Source organism: Rhipicephalus sanguineus, chromosome 4, assembly GCF_013339695.2.
Source record: "Rhipicephalus sanguineus isolate Rsan-2018 chromosome 4, BIME_Rsan_1.4, whole genome shotgun sequence".
Taxonomy (NCBI): Eukaryota; Metazoa; Arthropoda; class Arachnida; order Ixodida; family Ixodidae; genus Rhipicephalus; species Rhipicephalus sanguineus.
This window is the reverse complement of record NC_051179.1, coordinates 129512058-129536688: the sequence shown is the minus strand read 5'-3', so window position 1 is coordinate 129536688 and position 24631 is coordinate 129512058. Positions and strand designations below refer to the sequence as shown.

Genomic DNA, 24631 nt, shown 5'->3' with positions numbered 1-24631 from the left:
AATCAGGCCGAAGTGGGGAACTTCTTTTTGCAGCACTTGCTCGCAAAAAGTTCACCGTCACACAAGTGCTGAGTTATCTTTCCATCACAAATTTTAGACAGCAAAGTTCTTTACTGGCTCTTTCAGGGATCCCTGTAGGTCCCTCACGTTCATGGCTTTTGCTTCCATGATGATGGGACATGTGGACCGTGAGGTGGTGTTTCCGTGAAAAACATGCATTGCAGAGGACACAGGAAAAGGGACGTTCTCCAGTGTGCGTGCGGATGTGTCTCACGAGACTGTTCTTTCGAATGAAGGATGCATTACAGCGCTCACAGGAGAAGGGACGCTCCCCTGTGTGAGTGCGCATGTGCTCAATGAGGCAGCTTTTCACTGAAAAAGAGGAATCGCAGTGGACACAGGAAAAGGGCCGCTCTCCAGTGTGCACGCGGATGTGTCTCAAGAGATTGTCTTTCTGCACAAAGGATGCATTGCAGTGGACACAAGAAAATGGACGCTCTCCTGTGTGCCTGCGGATGTGTCTCACAAGGCTGTTTTTCTGCACAAAGGACGCATTGCAGTGGACACAGGAAAAAGGCCGTTCTCCTGTGTGCATGCGGATGTGTCTCACGAGGTTGTTTTTCTGCACAAAGGACGCATTGCAGTGGACACAGGAGAAGGGACGCTCTCCTGTGTGGGTGCGCATGTGAGACACAAGTTTGGACTTGTGAGTGAATGCCACTTGACAGAAGTGGCACTGTAAGGGGGGCTCGCCCACATGTTCCTGAAGGTGTCTGCTCATGTGTGCCTTATTCCGTGTCACGTAGGTGCACTGCTGGCAGGACTGCAGTCGACCTCGTACAGACGCCAAAGAGGACTGCTCCAGGGATGCAAAAGACAAGGAACCTGCAAAGCCATCGAAAGCACACAAAGGCAATTATGTGCCATGCACCAAATGCAACTGAACTAAAGCAGCAGGCAATGCACAAGGGGTGTTCCGCATGTCAGTGAGGTAGATATCACCTTGTCTCGCACAAACCAAAGCTACTGTTATGCAATTGTGCACCAACACAGCAAGTCTTATGAAAATTCCCATCTTGCTACACATAAATTCTAATCTTAACAAATGCGAACACCAGGTCCCCCCAAAAATAGAATCTGATCTAGATGCAATTCCGATGCTATATATAGAGTCAAATGTGTTTGAATGTGCACCGAAATGCACTAGCCCATTAAACTACTTCCTCTATTTCTGTTTGCAGAGTGCACAGCAAAAGAACCACATCATATTCCATCCAACACATGAAGCATATCAAAGAAAATATCAGTGGAAGAAGTTTATGTGATGGAAACTGGAAAAGCAAAAGAAATAAGTAACATTTTTAAAGGTTACAATGGCATCATGTTTTTTGGTGGTCAGAATTGCCATGCACATGATGTGCATTACACAAGGAACTAATTCTTCATATTGCTGACACATTTTACACATTGCCCACTAACGTCTAAATACTGCTTCAATGAAAGCATAATGATACCAGGGATATCAGTCACAGATTAACCAGATAGTGTTTCAGCCACTTATGAATCAGTATTTACATCTTACAGTGTTAAATCAAAGTGCGACTACCGAGCATTGTGGCAACTTATCTGAATATTGTTTCTCTCGGCACTGACAGATATGTAAAAACAAAAGGATGGATTATTAAATGCTTAGTGTGAATCAGTCCTTGGTAAGACGAGCACAATTTCCGCACGATGATTCAAATTTAGACGTTGCAATGAAGTCCATTATTTTCTCAATTACAGACAATCCGTGAGAAAAGTGACTAGTCAATTTCATACGTTTCATAACAACCAATCTGAAGTAGCAGTTTGCACATGGTCACATCACTATCACAACCACGAGTTCATAATGAATAAGGCTGCAACATGAGTATAAAATGGTAAATAAGTTTTATGAAGAAGCTGTTGCAATGCCCCAAAGGCAATATCAACAGCTAGCAATTTTTGGTTGCTAATAAGGAAGAATGGAAACATTTGCAACAGCAAACAGACTACTTTTAAAGGGACACTAAAGGCAAATATTAAGTGAATGTTTATTGTTGAAATGACGGTCCAGAAACTTCGTTGTGCTACTTTTGTGCCAAGGAAGTGCTTATTTTGAAATAAAATCACGTTTTAGTGGTCTGCATCGCGTTAGCACATTTCAAATCACCCGCCTGAAAGCGGTGTTTCTCACGTCACTGCTGCCGTGACCAACAATGCCTGCCTTTACTGCGCGGCGGCGTGCACTGGTGGCGTGCGCCATTCGGGCATCCGGCAACATCACATGCATGTGGCATTTTCTCTAATTTTCTGTCAGAGCGACTTTCATGAGCGCGCAAAACACGCGGCAGTACGCGATACTGAAACTACTGCTCAGACGTGACCGCATGAGCGAAGCAGGGTGCTGGGCGAAGCGCAGTTCGGCGAAATCGGAACCTTTCAACGACGCGCGCCGTTCCCCATGGCAACACCAAAGAGGTTCTTTTTTCCATGAATCAAAAAGAAACGAACAAGCAGCATTTTATTACGTCTCTTGATGCACGGAAGGTTCTTTTTTTATTGCAGCTAGTTTGATTACGAGTGATTAATTGTAGTCGAACTCTCTCACGTCATCGGGAACATTTCCAAAATGTGCCGCTCGAGGCGCTCATCGTGTGACACATTTAGCTTAATTTCTCGGTAAGTAGGGTACTGCTGTTGATAATATTGCCATTTTAGACGTTGTCATACATTGAGCTTTCACTCTGACAATTGTTATTTGCCTTTAGTGTCCCTTTAAAGGGCCCCTAAACCACCCAGCGGTCGAAATTTAGTTGAGGTGAGGAAGTTGCGCTCAAGTTTACAACGAACACGTAGCCGTGAGAATTTTTCGAAACAGTGCCCTAATAGCGGAGTTACACACGTTTGATGATCGAAACGCGACGATCGCTTCTTTCCCTCTTTCCTACGTTACCCTCTTCCAAAACCGCTTTGCCCTCCTCATGTCGCGTGGCATACGTCACCGCTGCGTCTACTTCCGGTTGCCGCGACTCCGACGCTCCAGCTCGCCGTCAACTCTGTGTGGTATCTGGGTGCACTGTTCGTTGACTAACCGCTGTTGTTGCCGTGCCGGCCCGTGCCCCTACGAATCGGGCCGGTATGGACCCTGTGTTGCGCGCACGCCTTCAAAGGATCGCCAACGTGATGGGACCCGTACAGGGACACGCCGTGCCAGACCACCTCGGCTCGAGATGAGTTCACGGAGCTCATCAAACCGCAAGGCGTGGATGTGTAATTACGCTAGCGACTTGGCAGTTGCGTTTTAGTCTGTCCAGCATTAAAGAAAGCGTCGCGTAAAACCAAATAAAATGTCCCCAAGCTGGCGCCAGGTCAAGTGGCGCCAGCTATGGAGGATTAGAAACAACTAACAAACGCGTAATCTATGTCCTCCGAGCATTCGGAAGCGCTCTTCTCGACTCGCTAAGCCTACAGCATCGATTATTTGAGTATGGCTCTCCAAAACGGGGCTGAATCGGTACGAATACTTTGCTGTCGAAGCTTAAGGACATGAATCTAAAGCAAATGGAAGCATCAGTTCGGAGCTTACACGCTACAGAGCACACGGCGGCCACTTGATAGACTCGAGGTGGACGACAACCGCTTTTGGCACTGCGGCCATGTTTTTCGGAGGCTTGCCGGCGTAGCTTGCCGTGCAAGTTGGACTGCTGTCGCGCGTGCGGCGACGGCCGACGTTTTGCGGCACCGCGCCGTTGCGGCAGGCTTGCCGCTAGCGTGAGCGGGCCCTTACGGGCCGCAGATGTCGATTCGCAAGCGGCAACACGACCAAGAACAGCAAGGTGCGCACGAACAGCTGTTGGCAGAGTAACCGGAAGTCGTCGGTTGTCGTTCGGCCAATCGCAAGCATCGAAACTGATAACGTCATAGTTTCACTGGTGATGTCACACATGTCAGTGGCGGGAATGGCGGGGACCGGAAAGGAGAAGCTATTGTTTTTTCGAAATTGTGGCGCGCCCGCGACCTGTAGCGCTGCGGCGTGTGGCATCGTTGATCGCGACGGCATTCTGCACGCGATGCGCTTGTTTACTTGAAATCTTTGGGAAAATGTCGGAGGGGGTTTAGGGGCCCTTTAAGGCGAGCAGAAATGACAATTACACTCAAATATACTTTTACCCTTGGCATCAACCAGGCTTGAACGTTAGAAGTGCCTTAATCAATTACATTTTCAGTACTGGTTGATTACATGTAAGATCGAACAAACGATGGCTGGTCGACCTCTTAAATTTAGTTGAAAATTTTATATATTATTGCCTGATGAGTGGAAAGAAGAGATCCGCAATTTGTTTTGCCACCAAAAATTTTTTCGAAGCACAAAAAATCAATAATGACGAAGAGGTGGAGTGGAGCGCTCATCCGCTCTGCTGTTTTGGCCAACTTTCGTTATTAATCGCACAAAATATATTAAGTTAGGTAGCTGAATTTTCTTTAACTAAATATATGCATGTTTTTGCTTCTGCTGAGGTATTTTTAGTTTTTATGTGTAGTGTAGATGTTCTTATAAAAAACCTCAAAATTGGATCAGGAAACGTTATTTTCTTTACTTTGAAGATCTTTATCGCAAAAAAGCCTTGTAGCAGAGCGACAAAAATTCCGCATTACGTTCTTTGCATACTTATCTACTAAACTGCCGAATCTTATATATTGTAGCGGGGTTGCAGCTATGACTGGGGAGGTGTGCGAAGAGGAGGCAGACGACGTGTCGTTGTTCTGAAGATACACAACCGCCATCTTGACTGCTGGACTATTCCATACTGTAAACAAGTTAAATATATTCGTAACATTTTGGTGGTGGTGCTGGGTACTACGAAAGACGGAACTCCGCAGCGGACGTGTCCTGGACGGCCTCAATATGTCAACAGAAAGCAACTCTGCTGCTGCCGCTTCGACCGTGACTCCGGTACAACCGGTACAGCCGGTACAGCCGGTCGTATTGACTCAACCGCGCGATCCCGGTAACTTCTGCGGCACCGACCACGTTGACGTCGATGACTGGATTGCGAAGTACGAGCGGTTTGCAGCGGTCTACAGGTGGGACCCTACAATGATGCTCGCCAACGTTGACTTCTATCTCTGCGGAACAGCAGGCGCGTGGTTTCAGGCTCATGAAGCTGACTTAACAAGTTGGGATGCCTGTAAACAGAAGCTTCGCGACCTATTTGGTAGAGCCGTCGGACGCCAGCGGGCCGCTTCTAAAGAACTCTCCTGTCGGGCACAAACTTCCACCGAATCATACGTCTCCTACATCCTTGACGTCCTGGCCCTTTGCCGTCGTGTCGACGCCAACATGTCAGAGGGCGACAAAGTAAGCCATTTGCTCAAGGGAATTGCGGACGACGCTTTTAATTTACTTGTGTCTAAAGACTGCTCAACCGTGGACGACATCATCAAAGAGTGCCGCCGGTTCGAAGAGCTGAAGAGTCGCCGCATTGCCCAGCATTTCATGCGACTTCCGAACACGGCCGCTACATCATCCTGCGAGGACCTTCAGCCGCCATGCGGTCAACCGCCTACCAATGAGAGCGTAGTTCGCATCGTGCGCCGAGAAATCGAGGCGGCGTCGCCATCATCTTTCCTGACGCGGCCATCTGATGATCCTCGACCAACGATCTCGTTGATCCAGCAGGTTGTGAGGGAGGAGCTTGCAAATGTCGGACTGCAGCCGGTATGTTCGTTGACAGAACCTCGTGTCAGTTCCATAACGCCTCCTCGTGCACCGGAAATGTTTCGCCGCTATCGTGACCCTGTCCAGTGGAGAACGCAGGACGACAAGCCGATCTGCTTTCGTTGCCACGGTGTAGGACATATTTCCCGCTACTGTCGTTCTCGCACCTTTCCATCTCGCTCGTTTGCTGGCTATCGACGTGACGACAACCACCGACCCCTGCATTTTCCCGCTCGCGACGGTGCACCATACGATGAGGCTCCGACGACATCGGTCCGACGCTCCAGCCGTTCGCCGTCCCCACACGATCGTCGCTCCCGGTCACCTCAGCCCCGTCGCCATTCGTCGCCTCGCCCTACTGGACGCCCATACTCGGAAAACTGAGCAATGCAGCAATATATATAACTTTTCAGTAAAGAGATACGATCGGGCTAAGTTCAAGAAAACACCGAACAATGGAAACTTCTGACAATTAAAAAAAACCATTTTTTATATTTCTTAAACTTTGTCCACTTATTCTCCTCCACCTCAGCTTTCACAATCATTGAAAACATATTGCATACTTTTGTTGCACTAATAGTTACGGCCCCTCCAATGAGACCCTTAGGCAAGGATTGGCAATTCCGACTTCTTGCCCAGCAAGTGTATAAAATGCAGACAGGATTGAATTTCTTTTTATTAAAAGGCCGGCAGTACCGAAAAAGGTGTCATCGGGAAATGATCCCGATGGCGTCAAGAGTTCTGAGTACAATTAACCATTACTAATCGAACTAGTTGCAATAAAAAATAACCTTCCGTGCATCGAGAGACTTAATAAAATGCTGATTGGTCCTTTCGTTGACTGATTTCTAAGGAGGTCCTAATTCTATCAGCTATTACCTTTGTAAATGGCTTGTAGACAACAGACAGCAAGCTGGTCGGCCTGTATTTTTCAACTCCATGACGCCCCTTTCTTAAGGATTAAGACGATGTTAGCAATCTTGAAAGATTCCGATACCCGCACCGTCAATAGACACTTCGTATAAAGGATGGTCAGTTTTTTCTGGCAGAATCTGTCCCCCGCTTTTGAAAACCTGCTGTAAGTTGATCGTCACCAGCGGCTTTGCCTCTTTGCATTCCTTCTAAGGCTTTCCTTACTCTGTAGAATTCTGTGGAATTCTTCAGCTACTTTAACTATCTTATTCGTATATTGATAATAATATTGCCTTCCTTGTTTGGCTCTTAGTGCATACATCTGGTTCTTGCCTGTGACCAGTTTTCTCTTCATCACTTTTAAGCTTATGTCTGTTCTTAAAGGAAAGCTGAAGCACTTTTTTAAAGAAATGACTTTGGAATGTGTAATCATAGTTTGATCCTTGCTGATTTCAAAAACCAATGTAAGAGTTCACAGAAGTGAACGCAAATGACATTTCTTGGCAAAAAAAGAGCGGCTGCAGCCGCAGGGCTTTTTGAACTGCTGAGCGAAGGCGGTGACGTCAACTTCGGTGTGCCGCGTCATCGGCGCCATCAGCTCTGTAAAAGCATGGCCTTCGCGATCAGTTCCACCAATGCGCGCAGCCAGAAGTAGTCACAGAGGCCATGGCTCCGCCAAAACCACGGTGGTAGAATAAAACAGGTGGCGCATCGAGCGCCGCGAGCGCGTCGCCATACTGCTCGAGTTGCTCGCGGCCGCCGCTAGGTTCGCGACGAGTTTTTGGGCCGAAAGACGCGCATTGCAAGCTCTCGCTGGGCTGTAAAAACCAGTTTTTCTAGCTAACTTTGTGGTTTTAAACGGTTGTTTGTGCTTTTACTAGCTTGTAGTGGCTGTCTGCCAGCTTCGACCGCAAAAGTAAGAGCGCCAGGCTTTATGAAGCTTAAAATTTTTTAATCGGCGCGGGTAGTCCCGATATGACTGTCACAGGGTGCCGATTGCAAGAGACGCGCGCGTATTGTTTTTTTCAAAAGCGTGAAAATTTCTATCGGCGAGTGTACAGAGTAAAAAAAAAGCATTTGGTTTTCACGTTATCGTATGTATGTCCGAGGACTGTAGCTGGCGGTCTTTCCGTGGAATTGCATTTCTCCACAACTGCAGTCGCTTTTCGTCTTTCGGCACGGAGAAAAGACACAGCTTTTCTTTGCACGTTTTGTAGCCAAATTTGCAATTTGGAGCGAAGCATTTTAGTCCCATGGTGGCCGCCGCATCAGCGGCACAGATCGAGCCACTGTGGTTTCAGCCATGGTTCAAGCTTGCAAAGTGAGCGGAAACACCGATGCGGTCACGCGCGTTGGTTTGACAGAGCGCAACAAACGCGACGCATCAGAGCGGATCTCAAGCCGTGGGATCACCTAATCACGACCACCGTGATCTGGCTGTGATCATGACTCGAAGGCTGATTGCGACTTTGCGACGCAAGGTTGCGTCGCATAGGAACGCTCTTGCTCTTCGGACGCTTCCACCCACGGACGACTCCACATTTATCGAAGATGACCAAGCAGAAAGGAAGAGACGCCGCTGCAACGCTGGTTGCGTTGCATGCTTTCATTAGTGGCGCGTCCGTTCTAAGCAATGGCAACTCTTCAGTGTTGCTCAAGGCCTCTCTGGTGTAATAAATACACCGCGGATCTCTTTCTCAAATGTTAAAGATGTAAATTCCAGTTTAAATGCTCGCGATGCACGCTGGCCACATGCTTTCAAATGCGCCGGAGTGGAGATATCGGCCCAGAGTATACCTGCTGCCACCTTGCGGAAAAGCGGCGGCAACTCGAGCACCGTGACACGCGCGGTGCATTGGCGGAGCAGCGCGTCGGGCCACCTGTTATTCTACCACCGTGGCCAAAACTACCGACTATGACGTAGTTCCGGTTAGTCCATTTCCACGCAGGCACGTAGCCAGAATTTTTTTTCGGGGGTGGGTCCAAGGCCTAATGATTCGAAAGAAAGTCTTTTCATGGCAAAAAGAAAAAAAAATTGCCCGGGAACATAAAAGGCTGGACGAATTTCGGGGGGGGGGGGCCGGGCCCCCCGGGCCCGGCCCCCCCCCCCCGAAATTGCCTACGTGCCTGTTTGCACCCCCTTGCCCCCCCCCCCCCTTGCCTACGTGCCTGTTTGCAAGCCCACACTTTTGGCGCGCTTGCTTGGGGGGAGCAAAACGAATTATTCTTTCGCGTATTTGAAAGTTCCTGCTGCCACAACAGCGAAAAAAATTACGCCATCATCGACAATAATGTTGGTCCTTGTTAACAACAAAGTTTTACCGAATTGTAAAACCACTTCAGCATCCCTTTAAGAGCATGTTCCACTATCTCTATCTTATACCATTTTATGTAGGCTATCATACGCCTATTGACTAACTTCGAAAGCTTTGCCAGTTCTATTTTGCCTTTTGGATTCCTGGGAGAGCTTGCCAGTATGCTGTCTCACGACAATACCTCAGAGTTCTATTGCACATTATAATTGCACATTATTGCATATTATAATACTTGTAAAATTATTGTTCATTGCATTAACAGAAAGGTCAGATTCCTCAGTTAGAGAAGAGGGGGGAATATGACATCAGTTCCAGAAATACCAGGGGGGAGTTATTAGTAGAGTTCACACAACACAATTTACGAAGCTTGAAAACCTTTTACTAAACACAGGAGAACCAGAAGTAGTCGTGGAGGAGCTGCAATGGTGAAACTAAAAATGAAATAGACTTCATACTGTGCACACACTCTGGCATAGTGCATGATGTCGAAGGGAAGTGCTTGGCAAGATACAATGCAATGACTATAGGATGGTAAGGTTTCAAATTTGCCTAGACTTCAGGAAGGAACGACAGAAACTGGTATGCAAGAAGCCAAGTAATGAGTTCGTGCTTAGAGGGAAAGCACAGGAATTCAGGATCTTACTCCAGGACAGATACTGGGCTCTGACCCCAGGCATTTACCTTGCCTGAAAAGCTAACACCGGAAATTTTTTGACCATGCTCAAGTAAATGTACTTCATGTTCCTGAGAGCAAATCGAAAAATAATCTTAAATAAGCAAGAAAGCACAAAACCAAAACCATAACCAACCTAGCAGTACTGTCCTCACATGACGTACGAGATGGTAAAAACTGAAAATTGTGCGAGCCATGCCGGTCCAACCAGTGCGGAATATGAAAGCTGCGAAGAGCAGACGCTCAGCGGAAAGGTGACGATGCCTTACCAGCCATACCACACCTGCGACTCCTCGTGCCATGTGCACAAGCTCCTCGGAGCAAACGGATAATGACAGCTGCTATTCGGGCAGATTTTGAAGGAAACAATAATCGCCATTCCTCTTCAATGAAGTAGAACACGCTTGTTTGTTTATGTGCTTGGGCGAGTTACTCGGGGAGTAACTACACTTTGATGAAACGAGCACAGTTGCGTGCTATCTTCAAAGAGATCAGTAGACAGCTCATACCTTTGTACAGACTGCACTTGCTGCGCTCTCGCGCATACTTTACATTGAAGCGACAGACAGCACAAAAGTTTGTTAGCTTGCAGGAGCAGTTGTACTCCCTTACGCCAGTGTTTTGTACAGTGATGCCAGATCAGATCCTAAAGGAGTGAGCTGCTATCCTTACTTCGTGTAACATTCCGATTCGTTGATATGGTTCCCCTGCAGCGAAAATGAGTACTTGTTATCTTACGGCAAATGTAGAAACATACCTGAAGAAACAGCGTGTAGTTCTGTTTGTGTAGCAATTGTTGCCACAATTTTCATTCCATTTGCTTGTGATGCTTTGTGGTGGGTTGGTAGTTGCACTTGAACAAATTTGTTTGTGCCAAGGCCCGGGTCACATGCTGGCTCTGGTGATGTTTCGACAGCTTGTCCCAACTCACAAGCCAGCGCCACTGCTGCCTGCTGTACTGGCTCTGCTGCAATGTCATCCTGAAATAAATTGGTTTCAGTTGTTGCGAGTGTTAAGGCCAAAGATTATTGCTGGAGAAAATAAATAAAAGCCCTCTTACATGATCTCTTTTGCTACATTGACTTGGTCTTGGCGTGTGCCCGATGGTTGCATCTCCAGAGAGCAACTGTCCAAGAATCTGAAATAGAGTATGAAAAGATGAGTTACCAACGTATACACACCAAAACAGGAACTTATGGCAATTATTAAAATAAATACTTTTCAGACATAAATTAAAATCTGGTGAAAACACACATACTTTTCTATAATCGCCTGGTCTTATGTTTTTCTGATGCTGTACCTAGCCTTTAGTAATTGCCATCAATGTTGCTCAAAGACTCAAACCTATTACATACTGTTTTATGCACATTGATTGGGGATGCCTATTACAATAATATAGTATACTGGTAGATGTTTATGTGAATCTACTCCATTGAAATTGAAAATAAACGTGAATACTGCTAAATGATCTCTGCAGTGCTGGAATTAATTGCGAGAATACCTTTGTCTTTATATATAGGCATTCCACGTGTTCCTTTTACATCCAACGCACTTCTATGCCGACTCAACAAGAGCACTACAAATCCCTTTTCAGAGGAGATGATTGCCACAATAACGAAATATGGATAAAATAAAATAATATTTTTCTCTGTGATAGCACAGGATGTCGCACCACCTGTATATCTCGATGAAAATCTGCATAGCAGTCATGTGACATCACATATCGGTATTGTGAAGAACGAGACACAGAGGATAACACCTGTTCCTGAACCAGCTGCTGCTTTTTCTACTTCATGCTAGCTGCCTGCACGCCTGAACCCTGCTGTTGCTCTTCGTCATCACACTCTACCTTGATTGCAAGCATGGAGCTGCCGACAATGCCTCTGACTGGCGGTGCTGGTTGCATCGCAGAGGTTGGTGCCAACCACGTTGCAACTTGGTTTGGGGATCTGCCAGAAGTGTCTCTAATGGGCGACACTGGCTGCATCGCGGTGGTCAGTCTCGGCCATGCTGCGACATCATGGGAACTGTAAAACGTGCATCCAGTGGCCAGCTTTGGATTTGTCGTGGAGGTTACGGCAGTTGTGGCATGCCTGGAGGAGGCCAGATCAGGATCCGAGGAGGCACTGTGGGTGGCAAGGTCTGTCGGTGCTTTTTTCGGTTACATCAGCATGAAAGTCAACACCAGGAAGACGGTCAGGACATTTGTCACGAATCTTCCTTGGCTTAGGAGGCACTAAAAATCCTGTTCTTTAGCAAAATTTTCCATGTTATCAACCAGGCGCTCACTCTCCTCTTTTTCATCGATGCCCGAGAGCTCTGAAAACGGTCTAGGTGGCTCTTTGGGTGCCGTAGCTTTGGAGTCCAGTACAGGCCTCTTCGTGATTGATATTCTGTCAAGAGGAAGTGGGATTAGCTTCCAGGGAACCTTCTTGCGTTCATCTCGGGGAACCTTCTCACTAAACGCCTGCATGTTCGACACATTTTAGTCCATTCTGTCTATGCTTTGCTGGTATGCCATCAAGTGCTGGGGGTCCTTTCCTTTCAGAACAGCTGCTCTGACTATCTGACGCTTCTCGCTGTTCTTGAGTTTCCACTTTCTGACTTCTTTTCCATGCTCACCGAGAAGACACAAGCATGTCCTGGCATTTTCTCAATAGGTGTCTAGGGTCAATGCGGCCTCTGCTACATTACGTGTCTCACTCAGCACAAGGTGATCCTGCACCATTCGGTAAATGACTGCTCTTGAAGCAGCACAGGAGGCTTGAATGGGTCGGTAAGCATGGCAATGGGTGCTATGGGACACTGATTATTGGCGGGCGAGTTGGTACATACTGAGCGTGAAAGAGCACGCCGAGACAGGACAGAATACGAAAAGAAGCACACATACACAGCGCTGTGTATGTGTGCTTCTTTTTGTATTCTGTCCCGGTTTGATGCGCTGTTTCATACTCGATGCTGTGGGCTCTTTCTCGTCCTTCATCGGAGGCGTTCAGGCATGAGAGAAGCTCACATCTGCAAGTGTCTCAGTGAAGGCGAACCTGGCATTAGCTCCTCGAACTGCACTGGAATCAGAGTGGTCACAGCCTCTCTCATTGATGCCATGTCATCGAATACTATCGCAACCATACAGTAAAGTGCAGCTCCTGAGGCCAACATCTGAGGAAGGGCTGCCCGAGAAGCGCTGTGTCATGGGGCCTCAGGGCACAGCTTTAGCGTCGAGGTGGTGTTGCTTCCCATTCTCTTCTGCAGTTGGGAGAGGGTTGCAGGCATGTGGAAGAGGGCCAAACACAGCTACGAACCTGGTGTTCCATTCCGGCCAGGACTCTTGCTCTATGCCTTCATATTTATGCCATGCGTCGGCGCCACCACGAAGGCGGTTGATGGCCACAAGTCCATTTTGACTGTCCTGCCAGGCAAGGCATGCCGAGATTGTTGACAGTCTGAATCCACCGGACAGCGTTGTCCTGGAAACTGCAGAATTCTGGAAGGTGAGAAGGATATGGTAGAGCAGCAGGCCGGACGCACGAGGTCAACAACACTAAGCGGTCAAGCTTTTGCGTCATTTGTGTGATGGCGTGCATGAGCTCCGTGGTGCTGTTGGGTGAGGCGCCCAAAGAGCCAGGGTTGACGTCCACGGAGTGTGCTGTGGTAGCAGCACTGACGGCAGCGAGATCCATGACCAAGGAAGCCTGGACGGCATCCCTTGAAGGTTCAGACAATAGAAGAGTCCTGGGTGAGAGGTTTTTGCAATGGAAAGTGTGATCGGCTGTCAGGTCGTACCCTGGAACCACCAAAGAGGCATGGACACTGTCCACGAATATGGTGTGATGGGTAGCTGCAGCAGCGATCACGTTGCTGGCTCTTGCCAAGGAAGCATGAACAGCATTCCTTTGATAGAGAGATGTGCAATGCCGACGACCCACAAGGAAAGGCCGCTTCAGCTTTGGTTTCTGTGATAGACCGCGCCATTGTTATAAATGAAACACAGAGACAGTACCCATTCCTCGGCCAGCTGTTCTTTTATCTGCATCTTCTTTCTCTACTTTGCACTAGCTGCCAGCATGTCTGAACCTCAGTGTCACCCTTCCTCGTCACAGTATATATATATTGTCACGGACAAAACCACACAAGATCATTTGGTCGGCACTACTCATATCTTTTAAGACACCTCATCGTTGTCTTCTTCGGCGACTGCACCAAGCCGCTCCAAGTTGTGTCAGGGTCATGGCATTACTCCCGTTCCTAAAAAGCATCGCCTCAATGCTGAACTATTACACAAAGTGGAGAATGCCACATGGAGAGACTCAAACGAAAATGCAAGCAGTTTGCACTAAGTCGCGCAAAGGTTGGCACAGCTAAGCACAGGCCCATCGCCGCTCTTACTCACACCCTCTTGCTACACTATACTATACAAGGCTATGCTATGCTCTGCTAGCATGCCTAGATAAGCGAGTGGTTAGAAACACGCCTTCGGATCAAGGGTCCGCGGGTTCGAATACCGCCTCGTGAAGAATTCTTTTAAGCAAGAATTTTTCTCTTTCTTTCCGTATCCTTCTTTGTTTCTCTCTCTATTTCTCTGTACTCATTCTCTCACCCTTCAGGATTATTACAGGCCACACCATAGCAGTGAGTAGTGGGATACGCCCAAATTGTGTGGCACCTACCCGTTCATGATAGTTTTCGGGCACGGTCACATTATTTACGCGAAGCTAGAACAGCTTCGTTCTTAAAAGGTAGATGATGAGCAACACATAGAGCTTTGCTGTCAGCGGGAGCAGTACGGCTTTAACCATAAGATGTAAGAGATGCCTTGGGCATCTCTCACAATGTGTGAGGTGCCCAAGGCGCGAACGTCTTGGGCAGCGGATGGTTCTTTCGCTTTCAGGAAGTACCCCGTATGAACCGTCGCTGAGTTGTTGGACAATCACATAAGGGCTAAAGTAGCAGTGGAAAAATTTGTCTGAACAACCACACTGGCGGATTAGTGTCCACACCCGTACTTTATCGCCAGGTTGGTATGTGACGTCTTGACGGCGAAAGTTATAATGGTGGGCATCATTGTGTTGTTGATAGCGGATATGTAGTGTGCTTCTTCGGGACGTTGAGCGAATTCACCAACATGACTGGCAATGTTAGAACAGTGAGTAGGTAAAAGCACAGCGTCCAATGTTGTCATAGCTTCCCAGCCACGAAGAAAGTGGAAAGCAGTGAAGCCGGTAGTTTCTTGTAGGGTAGTGTTGCATGCAAATGTGACGTATAGGCACGATACAAGTGACTTGCTTCACCACAGTGAAAGCAGAGTGGCTGATTGTCAGATGTGTGACAGACGCTTGACTTTAACTTATTCATTCAGGGCCTTGTCAACTCGTACGCACTCGTGTATGCCGGTGGTCCCTGGAACTGGCGCAGCAGTTTTCCGAGATTGGAGTGTAGCGATGCGTCATGGGCTGCGCAGGTAGTTGCAGTGCTTGTGCATAAGTCAGCACGGGAGCTTCGGGAAACGTTGGCACAAACAGCTGTGCTGCCTGGCGAACATTTTCGCTGACATGTCCATGAGGGACGTTACGTGTGGCTAAAATCTCTCCCTGAAGTCGAGTGAGTTTCTCACGCATGACACTGCAAACAAGTTCTCGAAGGGAATCTGTGTCATATGGTAACGTGGGAGATGATGCTGATCCCCGGGTGATTTGGCGGTCGTATACTGAACAGCATTGCTGAAGTGCTCGTTCCACAGATATTGCTTCGCTGATGCACTCAGCTGCTGTAGCTGCAAGGCTTTGCATCAGTCCAGCAAACAATTGCTCTTTCACGCCGTGCACAAACCATATTCAGGCAGAGTCCTCCAAGGCAAAATACACATACCCTATCCCAGCGAGCTGTGTTGTTGTCCAGTGGAAAGCACCGCGTGTGCTCTTGGAGGAGGGCATTGCCCGCTGCCTATCAAAAGCCCAGAAGAGGTACTCGACAACGAGCAACGGGATGTTGACCTCGCGACCAGTACAAGCAAGGAAACAGTGAACTGATGAATAGCAAACATGTCCACTTCTCTCTTCAAGCAAAGATTGTCACAAAACTGGGCATGCGTCGTGTGTTTTGCAGCGCTAGGCCTTTTTCATTTGCATTGTAGGAAAATGATGAGCAGCAAATGGGCTACGCCACTAATCACTGTTGTAAAGAAAAATGGTAGCGTCCGGTTATGTGGGGACTACAAAACAACAGTAATCCCTTCTCTCAAAACAGATCATTACCTACTTCTGAGACCAGAGGACTTCTACATTGCCTCAACAGGAGGAAACGCGTTTTGTGTACTATACCTGTCCTTGGCATATCAACAGCTCCCACTCACTCCAGAGTCATGACCACTGTTGAAAGTAAACACCTGTCTGGGGTTGTAGAGTTTCAGCACCTTCCCTATGGAGTGGCTAGTGCACCCGCAATCTTTCAGGCGATGATGGATGAGGAGCTTCACAGCATTCAATACGTAGGATGTTACATAGGCGATGTGATCATGAGAGGGTCTGACATCGGCGATTGCCAGCAAACACTAGAACGTGTCTTACAAAGACTGAGCGAATATAACGCTCAACACGGTTAAATGCCGGTTCTTTCAGAAATCTGTGACATATTTGAGTCGCAAGGCCACTGAACAAGGCATTTACCCTACAGGCGCAAAGAACGGGGCACTCTTACAAGCCCTTGAGCCCACCACAGTTATGGAGCTTAAGATGTATTTGGGAACACGGAATCTTTAATTTAGGGTATCTCAAGAACACCTCAATAGTAGCAGAGCTGCTCTATGGACTACTGAGAAAAGATAAATGTTCAAGGGAAAGAAAATGCAGTGACACATTTAAAGCTAAGAAACACTTGCTGAGAAGCAGCAAGGTGCTGACATTCTATGATGTCAAGAAATCGCTCGTAATGCCTTGCGATTCATCGTCGTACGGCTTAGGTGCCGTGATTTTTCGCAAGACAGACGAGGGCGATCAAAAACCAATCGCCTTTGCGTCGCATTTGCTAATGGAAGCAGAAAAAAAGTATGTGCAGTGTGAACGTGAGGCTTTCGTAATAACCTATGGCCTAAAGAAATGTCACCGTTACCTGTATGGCCAAGAATTTACCATCTACAGAGCTCAGCAGCCACTACTCGGGGTACTTGGACTCGATAATATATTCCAACTGTAGCTGTCATGCGGATACAATGCTGGCCCTTGACGCTTGCCACTTACAGGTACCACCAGAAATTTAGAAAAGGGGAAAATATAGAAGTTGGAGATGCCTTGTCTACAATGGCCCAACCAGGACTTGCGAACGATGAGGCATCAGAGTGCTTGTCAGTCTTTCAGTGTGCCACGCTGACCACAGATGAGATTGCAATGTTCTCAAAGCGAAGCTTAACGCTCAGCCGTGTGGCTTGATTGCATTCTAGGCCCAATGGGTGGCCTAGAAAGCATGCAGACGAATTGAAATTGTACTATGTTCGCCGCAATGATCCATCTCTTAAGTAGGGGTGCGTGACGTGGGGCGTAAGAGTCGTAATTCCAGAACAGCTGAGGGAGCGCGTGCTAAGCAGGCTACATGAGGAGCACCCTGGTGCAAGGTGCATGAAAATGCTGAAGATTCCTATGGTGGCCAGGAATCAATTTGCCCATTAAACAGTATGTTCAGAGGTGCAAAATTTTTCAAGCAGTGCAGCCAGCTGCCAGGCCTGTTCCGCTTCAACCGTGGCAATACCCTGCGCAGAGGTTGGTTAAGCGTGCACATAGATTTTGCTCAGAAAAGGACAAACATGGTTCTCATACTGGTCGATTCATTCTGAAAATGAAGTGTTGCTCATGTTGTCAACGTCAGCACTAAAAACCCTAGAGAAATTTCGGGGCATTCTGCCAGTTACGGCTTGCCAGGAATCCTGGTGAGTGACAACAGGCCACAGTTCACCTCAGCTGAGTTTGCCGATTTTACGAGAACCGATGGCGTGAAATATGTTTGTGTTCCACATTATCACACAGCATCCCATGGTGCTGCAGAATGAACAGTGCAAACCACGAAGAAAGCCTTGCTGAAGCAGGTGCTTGAGAATGAGGCCTTGGGTAAGCTGCCAGCAGTGCAAGAAAGTATTGATAGCTTCCTCATGGCCAACCGGAACACAGCAACCGGTGTGACAAGCAAATCACTCGCTGAAATTCTTTTGGAACACCAGCCATGCCTAAGACTTTCAATGCTTGAACCGGATTTCACAAAAAGCATGAAGCACAAACAAGAGAAATCAAAAGAGCAACCAGATTTGTTTTGGGAGCACGAGTGCATGTTTGTTATGGGGGGCCGTGTTTTGGTGAAAAATGTCTGTGGTGAAGCTTCTCGTGAGAAGACGGTGCGGTGATCCAGGTTGTCAGTGTGGTGACATACATGGTGAAAGTGCGCAATCAACTACGCTTCAGACACATCGGTCATCTGCGTCCTAAACATGCTGACACTGATGGAACGCCACCACCCTTCGAAGTGCATGCAAAGCCCCGAAAAAAAAAAGAGGTGCTACCAGCAGAACGCATTTCAACACAATTACAACAGCAGACCAACCGGGACGGTTCCTGTTCGCCTGAAATGCTGGCGGAACCCATTACCAATGATGCCCTAAAGCAAGACAAATTACCACCATTAAAACACACACAGCAGCCAATATCGAAGGACTTAACAGAGGCTTCTGCACCGACTGTGGCAAGTGGTACTGCTATGTCGAGGTGCTCGTGTGCGCAAGCAACCAGATTGATTTCGACATGAGAACAAACAAGGTATTGCTTGTTTGTTAAATGCTATGTGTTAACATTAATTGCTACTACGGTTACCAGATTTTACCTAAATTGTTGCTTCTGAATGGAGCGGAAAGAAGTCCCAATAGAGCAGAATGTCACGTCACCTATGTATCTGGCTTACAATCTACATGGGATTTGTGTGACGTCACATTTTGGTATGTATACGTACATAGGCACTGAATAAAGGCATTCTATTCCTGCTGGGCTGACTGATAACATTATTACACTCTCTGGTGCTCGGTTTTAAATCCGGGGCATACTTTCCAAAGGCGAGTTCTTTAACCACTAGGATACACGCCCATGCACGCGGAACATGAATATATGTTACCTGAATGAATGCGTTGTACCCGCAGTGAAAAAACAATGTTGAAACCACTAGGCTCACACCCATGCATGCGGAACATGAATATGTGTTACCTGAATGAATGCGTTGTACACGCAGTGAAAAAACAATGTAGAAAGATAACACTTCTGACAACCTTCTGTTTAATTTCCTGGAAATGGAATAAAAGCCCTCTGCAGGACATGTAAAGCCGACAAGCAAGCTTACACACACCACGAAAGTACAAACTATGCTAAATCTTGATGCCAAACACGCATTTCGGTGGTCATGAAATGCACGTGCCATGAGAGAACGTTTGAGATGCTGACAAGTGCTAGAGAGAAGATGAGAGACACCATGCCGATACCACACGAAAACAGCGTTTTAGGGAGGGCCGCTACCTACAATAAAACTCAATGCTTACGCATCACTTAGACAAATCCCAAGCAAGACTCTGCATGGATTCTTTCATGCCGACTCTTGTTTGTGGCAACGAAAAACTTTACACAAGTAGCCTTCATCTGCATATTCGAGCAATGCTTGACTGTAGCTTCTGTTGTCAATGTTTATTACACTGTTATCAAAGCAGACAGGCAACACTGCAACCACAATTGGCGTTGCCCCGACATGCTTGTGTAGCCTAAGTTCGAAGCATTAGCGTGGCCCTGTGGTAGAATACTTGACTGCCATGCAGAATGCCTTGGTTCGATTGCAGCTCAAGCTGCGATTTTTATTCTCTGCTTCCATCCAGATATTTGCCATGAATGCCAGTAACAATTTCTCTGCAACACGAAGCCCTTAACGCTTTCGCGTTAAGATTTCCAAACTGAATTCTGCCGTTCCTGAGTTTATATATACTGTGAATTACCTGTGGTGCCGTGTTATGCGGGTATGTGCCATAGATGACTGGTGGACAGGGTTTCACGATATACGTGGCAGGCAAGTCACGTTATTCATGTCACGATTTGTGAATCACGTTCATCATACACTAATGTCCTCCTATGCTAATTTTGGTGCACACCATGTCAATTGAGGAGTCGAGCACTAAAGCGCCCAGATGTAGGCGGCTTGATAGATAGCAAAGTTGTACGTAATGCGTTTACAAGTAATCGATTACTTGTAATGAACTACATTTTCATGCAATTTTGTAATATAACCGATTACTTTTTCGAAACTGCAACATTCTGAGTAATTCAATTACATTTTCTTGTAACTGATTACTGGTAATCCATTACTTTTTTCTTCCAAAATCAAGTTGTAACCAGTCTTCTACGGCAGTTCTAGTCGCAAAAAATATGCGACCCCTCTGTAGGGAGCCCCCATCCTGTTAAACTGGGGTCCCTATAGAGCCTATTTTTCCACCTTTTCCCTGGGCTTACCTGCCTCCAAGTGCCAGCAACACCGAAGCGCGATGCTTCATATAGGACATGGACACTATCACTGAAGCGCTGTGCAACTATGAGCTAGTGTGCAAGGTGTTCTTACGTTATAATATCACCCTTCCCTATGCATTGAAAGAGTGCTCAGTGTAGCAGCTGACCTCTTAACAAGGAAACCTGGAAGATTCAGCGACAACAACTTTGAAAAACAAGTCCTGTTGAAAGTAACGTGTAACACTATATCACTGAAGCCACAGTAAGCCTCCCAGCCTTCGTGCGAGCCTCCAGCCTTCTGACTGCTATGCAAGCCAAAGTAGTTCGTTGCAGATTGAGTAAGCTTGTTTTATTGTTTTACGGCAATAAAATTTTGAAGGAAAGGTACGCAAAAGGTAATCAATTACATTTCTGTAATTGCTCAGCTACTTTTCTGGGGCAGTAATTGACAACTACAATCAATTACATGTTAAGGAAGTAATTGTAAACGGTTTCTTATTTTCTGTAATGTGTACAAGTCTGACAGACGGACGGACGGACGGACGGACGGACGGACAGACAGACAGACAGACAGAGACAGACAGACAGACAGACAGATAGATAGATAGATAGATAGATAGATAGATAGATAGATAGATAGATAGATAGATAGATAGATAGATAGATAGATAGATAGATAGATAGAAACGGTCAAAGTGCATTTGGTTCGGTAAAAATGCTTATCTGAAATAACGTCCTCAGCTTCGCTGGTCATCCACCTCCGCAGAGTACAATGGCCTCATGAACACCTCTTTTGTACACGAGGCATAATAAGCTCCAACATTCGACATCTCACCTCATGTTTTCGCCTCCTCGAGAATGCTGCTCTCGCTGCCTGCGATTCCCTCCGTTCATAAACGAAGATGGACGACGCCGCGCCTGGCCTTACTCGAGCAGATTTTAGCGGAGTTCCCATTACACGCATTAGCGATTAACTCCGATGGTAGTCACTGTCACGAAAATGTTTCGAGCAGAGAACAGTGGTTCTTGAAGGCTCGAAATTACTTCCATTCACAGCAGCGATCCACTGAGCAGTTTGTTTTTTCTCACGTGGGAAATTGAGAAAGAATAGATCGTCTCGGCCGCCGGAGCTCGTACGGCCGTACACAGCGCGAACGGCCGGCATGGTGACAGACGAGGTTCTCCGTCCAGTAGCAGTTCTTTGAAGCGTAAACCATAAACGTAGGGTGGGGGGGTAGATTATTTGGGATAACAAGGGCGACTGACGCGGACAACGTGCACACGCTGACGGTGCGAGCGTCCAGGACGTGCCTTCCGTACGGCGGTTCAGCGTAAACAAACTAGCCGCAATCGCGTTTCGTGCGCGCTGCCATCTTGACATGAAAACAAACAAAACTCTCACGTGACCACCAGCTATTGGCCGCGAGATCGAGCGGAGTCGCCGCCTGGCGGCTACTGGCTGAAGCGCGCCTATTGCTCCCTGCGTCGTCTGCTAGCCACGTCGTGTTTGCATGTGCGCGTACGTCCTGCACGTTCTCAAATGGCGGTTTGTTCTGTTATGTTAGCGCGATTTTAACTGCTCGTACGTATACCTAACATGGTGTGCAGAAGCAAATGGGCTTGCTCGGCTGCATGCGCATTGTAATAAGATCAGTGAGTGCGACTTTCGAGAGGGCTGTGTATTGGTGTCGTATTCGCCGCGAGATCGGGCTACAGGTGGCAGCACCGTCGCCGCGCTAGTGTGGATAGGCGGTTGTCGGCGCGTATACAAGCGCACACAACAGCGCTTCGTTGTAAGCGATTTGACCCGATTTCCGGCAAAACAAAATGCGTTGACTGCAGCTTTCTGGTAATATGTGCGCTCTTCATTCCCGAATTAATGCACGAAGCGCGCCGAACGGTATTATTACTTGTGAGAGAAGCGCATCCTGCCAACGAAGGGGTTGCTCACCTTCGGCAACAGTCGGCGTTTTCGCAATGGAGGACGTTTTCTTGTTTTGTTTTTACGTGTTTAGCTTTTGTTCCACCTACTACGCACTGTTGTGGCGCGACTGAATTAAGTATTTACTTCTTGTTCATCTGGATACCACACAACAAAAAGAAAGCCCGTATTCCTGCACGATTGAGTTCAAATAGCACTTCGTGCCCTGCGTATTAAAATATTCATCCGCATTCCTTATTCAGTTCTCCATGAAATGTAGGACAGTTTATAGGCTTACCGAGGAAAACTACGTGGCTGACCGTGCTTTAGCGCTACGGAGACGAGTATTAATACACAAAGGTAACTGTACATCACGGAACTTTCTTCGATCGATTACTTGCACTACAGTAATGGAACAAATGCCCGGTTACTTCACGGGACCAAAGTACGTTTTTTCATGCTAATAATATCCGCTGCCTTCCGTCAATCTATAACAACACAACGCAAGCGCTCAAGATAATGTAAAGAAAAAAAGATGGGGTTTCGCGTGAAATTACTACGGCATAAATGTAAAGTATGCCGTTTGGATTCATTTTGACCATCAGGGCTCTTTAACGCGTACCTTAATCTAAGTACACGGGTATTTTTTGTATAAATTTCGCCACAAGTTAAAATTGCGCAAGGCAACTCAGTTTTGCGATTTCCGTGTCATTCAATTTTCTGTTCTTTTTAGCGGACAATTTAAGTACTGAAGTGTCAGACGTGACTTGACAGAAATATTTCTCTGTAGTGGGGCGAGGACCGTACGCAACTAAAGCTCGTCGCGTAACCTATAAACGACAGTCCGGAAGTTATACACCTAACCACAACGCGCAAGTGCATGAGAGCCTTTTTTTACCACCGAGCCGCTAAAAGGCTATATTCACATGAGATTTAATACTTCTCATCATTAGGACAACGCTAAGTGCCCTCTGCAATGCGCTTGAACCACAGAGCGGCACCTACACTGATATGACTCTCGTAAACGGATGGTACGACGACCACACACAGCACTCTCGACAAGTGCACTCACTGATCTTATTACAGTGGATATACAACCTATCAAGGCCAAATGCTTCTTTACATCGTGTTAGGCATACGTACGAGCGATTAAAGTTGCACTAACGGAACGGAACAAACCGCCTTTTTGAGGACCTGCATGACGTACGCGCACATGCAAACACAACGTGGCTAGCAGACGACGCATGGCGCAATCCACACTAGGCGCGGTTCAGCCAGAAGCCGCCAGGCGGTGACTCCGCTCGATCTCGCGGCCAATGCGTTCGCCAGAATAATTTCAGTGTTGGTGCCGCTTTCGGGTTCAAGCACATCCTAAAGTGCGCTTGGAATAGTCCCAAACATGAGGAGCATTAAATAGTGTGTGAAGGCACCGTTTTAGCGACTCGTTGGTAAACAAAAACGAGGCTCTAGGCCATGCACTTTCGCGTTGTTGTTAGGTGTATAACTGCGGCACTATATTTCATCGGTTATGCGATGAGATTTAGTTGTGCTTAGGATGTCCTTTTATTGTACAGTCGTGGTCCCGCTACAGCGAAGTATTTCTATCAAGTGACGTCTGACACTTCGGTACTCAAACTGTCCCCTAAAAAAAACAGACAATGGAATGACACGGCAGTGATAAAACGGAGTTGCCGCGCGCAATTTGAACTTGGGGCAAAATTCACGCAGAACCACCCGTATGCTTAGATTTATAGGTACGCTTTGAAGGACCCAGATGTTCAAAATTAATCCCGACGGCGTACCTTACATTTCTGTTGTATAATTTCACGCAAAACCTCGATCATCCTTTTTTTTTACATTGTCTTGAGCGTTTGTGTGGAGTTGTTAAAAATTGATGGAAGGCAGCGGACATTATTAGTCTGAAAAAAAAAGAAAAGACATTGCTTCCATAAAATAACCGGACCTTTGCTGCATCACTGTCGTGCACGTAATCAATCGATGAAAGCTCTGTGCTCAACTCTTACCTTTTTGTTCTGTTACTGGAAAAAGAACAAGTGCGTACGCGGTGAACGTCTCCGTGGCGCTAAAGCGCTGTCAATCACGTAGCTTTCCTGACTAAACTTATCAATTGTCCTACATTTCATGGAGCTGAACTATGAAAAAAAAAATGCGTATTCGCGCGAACAGTGCTATTGAACTCATTGCACAGGAATGTGAGCTGGTATACAAATGAACAAGAAGTAAACACTTAAGTAGTTCAGTCATACTACAGCAGTGCGTAGTACACAGAACACAGGCTAAACACGTACAGAGAAAACAACCGAAAACGCCATATAGTGCGTAAGCGCAGACTGTCATCTAGGGCGAGCATCCCTTTCATCTGCAGATTGCGCTTCTCGTACTAGTAATAGTAACGTTGGATCATCTTTGTGCATCGATTCAACAATGAAGAGCGTATATATTACTAGTAAGCTGTAATCCACGCATTTTATTCGCCGACAATCGGCTCAAACCGCTCACAACGAAGCGCCGCTGTGTGCGTTTGTATACGCGCCGCCG

The 24631-nt window shown here is 47.0% G+C and overlaps 1 protein-coding gene across 1 annotated transcript in view; it reads right to left on the bottom strand.

The window, feature by feature from the left end:
* Window positions 1–24631, bottom strand: part of LOC119390670 (gastrula zinc finger protein XlCGF8.2DB) — an 807836-nt gene that overhangs the window by 91656 nt on the left and 691549 nt on the right. The window contains exons 1-2 of the mRNA XM_049415128.1: window positions 20987–21524; window positions 10704–10781 (exon numbers count right to left, since the gene is read on the bottom strand). Of these exons, the coding sequence (XP_049271085.1) occupies window positions 10704–10781; window positions 20987–21045 (137 nt within the window). The 5' untranslated portion in view covers window positions 21046–21524. Of the gene's footprint in view, window positions 1–10703; window positions 10782–20986 lie in introns of the transcript that reaches the window.